The 3,855-nt window shown below is 40.0% G+C and overlaps 1 protein-coding gene across 1 annotated transcript in view; it reads right to left on the bottom strand.

Moving 5' to 3' along the window:
* Positions 1 to 1,950: 1,950 nt before the first annotated feature.
* Positions 1,951 to 3,855, bottom strand: part of LOC113469805 — a gene marked incomplete at its 5' end in the record, with an annotated part of 34,494 nt that continues 32,589 nt past the window's right edge. The window contains one exon of the mRNA XM_026827727.1: positions 1,951 to 2,610. Within this exon, the coding sequence (XP_026683528.1) occupies positions 2,116 to 2,610 (495 nt within the window). The remainder of the gene's footprint in view (positions 2,611 to 3,855) is intronic.

The following is a 3,855-nucleotide window of genomic DNA, read 5'->3' on the forward strand; positions in this document are numbered from 1 at the left end:
TATGATAGTATCGGGCGAAAAATCCGCTCAAATCACCGTGTGTGTAAATTTTACTGTTTTCTCAAATCGCTTCACCTCTCGGTAGACCAAGGTGCCAAGGTCTCCAAGCTCATACAGCACAGTAGACCGATCTCCTACTACAACTGTTTGGTTCGAATTTTATCTGCCAGTGATTACTGGGGAGAAAAATGTGAAAATAGTCACGAATAGTAACGATTTATGTCACTGTAGACCTGTAGAGTGTAGACGGTAGTTGCAGGTAGGAGTGATAAAATAGCGATTTTATAGCACAACTCACTGTAAAATTATATGCACACTAGTTGTCTATAATTAGACTACTGAAGTTTCTTGCAGTTAACTACCGTTCTAAATATCGGGCTAGAAACGGGGTTTTAGCGGTGCACTTGGCGATTTTAAACCAGAAGAATTGCAGTCTTTGTACCGAGTTAAACAAAATCACTAGGTATAGTTAATGGTAAATTTCAATAAAATTTATTCTCTTCTCCACTAAACACTAAAGTTTTTTCCCACTAGAGTTAGGTCGCAAAAATCAGGAATCAAATAAAATACCTACACAAAATCACTGTGTAAAAATCCCTCGTTTTTCCGCCAACATTAAAAGATAAAAGTTGCACAACTCGATGTTGTAAAAAAAATCCACACTCTTAAATATGACTATTATAACTATTTAGGTTTTTTCGATCGCACTATAGGTACAAGTTGGCAAGTTAGCGTTGATTTGTTCAGGCAGATAGGTCCCACAGTTAAGACCCCGCGAGCTCTATGCAAATCTCAAGCTCACCTTACACCGTCACAATTTCAGACCTATTTCAAGAGGTTTGATAGAGGAAACTGTAATTGCTAAGCTCTTATCGTCCCGAAAGCAAAGAAGAAAGACAGGATAGGAGACAGCCAGTCGTTCCGAGAACGAACGTTATTTCTTTAGGAGAAAATCCGCCCCGGGCGGAAATCGAACTCGGGACCTAGCTCTTAGAAGGCAGGCTCACTACGCCAAGGCTGGTAATACAAGGACTATTTTTTTTACAATATTTTCATAAAAGGCAGGTGCTAACTAGGCTGGCTCTGAAATGTCTCCCTCTTCTTAAATAAGTTGACCGAGAGCTAGGCTAAAGTTTGAACTAATAGGTATGTAAGAAGGTGTAGGTAGGTAGTTCATGTAATGTGGTATCTAAAATTTCAAAGGTTCGTTCTCGGAACGGCTGGCTTTCTCCTATCCCGTCCTCCTCTCTTCGATTTCGGGACGACAACGCTTTGCGGTTACAGTTTCCTAGATCAAATTTCTAGAAAAAAAAAGGTACCAATTTTACCGATCCCTCTGTCAAAACGGAACGCTTCAGAAAAAGAGCACCAATTTGACTGACCATGTAGGGTGCACCTTACCTGAGAACTCTCAGCGTGATTTATAAACCGCCTACTCTCTTCCTCTCTCCTCTCTATAGCCGTTTTGATTATGGCGATTAATAAATCAGGGATCACAGGCATGGATATGTATGGCAGAATCTCTCAGGAATCAGGATGTATCATATTATATGGCAAGTATCACATTGCTCGATTCAATTGTCAAATGATCATGGAATCACTTGACTTGAAAATTTAGGACTAACGTTCCTAAGAGCAAATTCACCACTTCGATTGTCCAGATGGTCACCCATCCAGAAGGAAACCCCTCGCCACGTTGCTTATCTTCAGTGATCCATGAGGAACTGGTACATTCAAAGTACTATCGCCGCTGGCTACACACTATGGATCACAAGTCCGTATGTAAAAAGCCCACTCTGAGACTTAGATGTAACGTGTAAACAGTCCTTAAAGTTGGGTTAAGTTTATACAAATCTATGAATGGATCACAAGATTGAACAAGGGTTGTGGATGTGCATAAACCGCCTGTAATAAAGACCAAACTATTTTGTGTAGACAAAACGCAATACATTTTAGGGTATGACTGTTTGAATATGTGAAGTATGTGATAGAAACATTTTATTTACCTACCTACCTATTTATTTTTGCACTCTAACAATCTCATGTCCTTCGCTCTTATTAAGGGCTTGAACGTTTGTGGTTTGATTTGTTCAGGAATCAAAGTAGCTACTCCTGTCAGGAATACGTACACGCCAATTTTGTCCCACTTCGTATACATTTCTCTATCCACTTCTCATCCACAAACCCCACCTCTCTAGTTCCTTCTCCAACTCCTCTTTCCCCCCTTTTTTCTTCTTCTCTTCTTTCTCCTCCTCCTCGTTCTTCCTCAAATCTTTCTCCTTCCCTAAATCCTCCTCCAGTTCCTCCCAATGCTCTTCCCATTTCTTCTCCTCTCCTTGCTCCTTCTCCCACTCTTCCCAACATCTCCATCTCTCTCACCTCACTCTCTCTCCCCACCACCACATGCGTCACCCTATCACTCAACGCATCACAAATAATTCCGCCATTGAACCGGAATCGAACCCGGGACAGTCTAGAGCTCACGGTGAAATACGCCAGACACCCGCGGAACACTGCGCCCTTATTGGCGGATACTGTGCTTCTATTGGCGGACATTGGATCCTTATTGGCGGATACAGAAAATTTATCAGTCAAGGGGCAGTCTATTAACTATTAACCCATTATGTACTGGTGTCCGGCCCTGGACATAGACTGATTTGCATGCCACTCAATGATTAGACTGAACGTGTGTAAACACTACAACCTATGAATGAAATGACTGCAGATTATGTTGGGTTAACCGCGCATAAAACTATACCTTAACGACCGCGCCATTAAAACTACCTACATATACAGAACACAATGAGATTTTCATTTCAAATTGAAATTACCTATCATTTCCATACTTCTCTTCGCAAATCACGGCAGTGCACCAGGCCAAGTTCCAGTAAGCAACTAAGCACGCTTGTGTATTTTTACACGATGGGTTCGCGTAAAAATACACTAGTGTTCGGCAGATTTTTCTCATACCTACTTAACCTACTTACCTACCTACTAAAGATAGTGGTTATTTATACCCTCCAATGGCACTAAAAAGTCTCTTTACTCCAGAAATGAGCTATTAATAATGGTGCATATACAGAACACAATGAGATTTTCATTTCAAATTGAAATTACCTACCTATCATTTCCATGCTACCTATTCATACTTCTCTGTTCCAGTGAGCAACTAAGCACGCTTGTGTATCTTTACACGAAAAGATTCTGCAGGTTTTTCTAATAGGTGCCTACTTGACAGACTTACCTACCTACTAAAGATAGTGGTTATTTATACCCTCCAATGGCACTAAAAAGTCTCTTTACTCCAGAAATGAGCTATGAATAATACCTATTTTGGTCAAATTATGAAATTATATTGAGAACGAATTTCCATAACTCGGCTCTTGGTTACCAAATGAGCGTCTTGATCTCTACACCATATTTGAGAAAAAGTTACACAAGATCAAATTCTTTGTGTTAGGAAAAAAGTATTCTGAGGACTATAATATTATTGGACCTAAAATGCTAATTTTACGGGTTAATTTTTAAAGGGGCACTTTTGGGTTGACCACCCTGTATAATGAGCACCTAGACCTTGCTCATTCTCAGTCAACTCATAAATAACACTCAGCTCAGCGACAGCTCAGGTTGGGCTAGGTTTTTGGCAACAAGAATACCTAGGTAGAACAGAAAAATATATCTTTCTATCTATACATTATTATGTAGTTAAATACCTACGTAACATAGAGGGTATTCTGGTATACATTTATATCTACATATAACATACATAGGTATTGTTGTTTTACAATAGGACTCATTCAACGGTCGAAATCCGTCCAAAAGCGGTCAAAATACCGCCAAGCGCAGCACCTATCT

The sequence above is a fragment of the Diaphorina citri genome, unplaced genomic scaffold (assembly GCF_000475195.1).
Source record: "Diaphorina citri unplaced genomic scaffold, Diaci psyllid genome assembly version 1.1 scaffold1239, whole genome shotgun sequence".
In the NCBI taxonomy this organism is placed as follows: Eukaryota; Metazoa; Arthropoda; class Insecta; order Hemiptera; family Psyllidae; genus Diaphorina; species Diaphorina citri.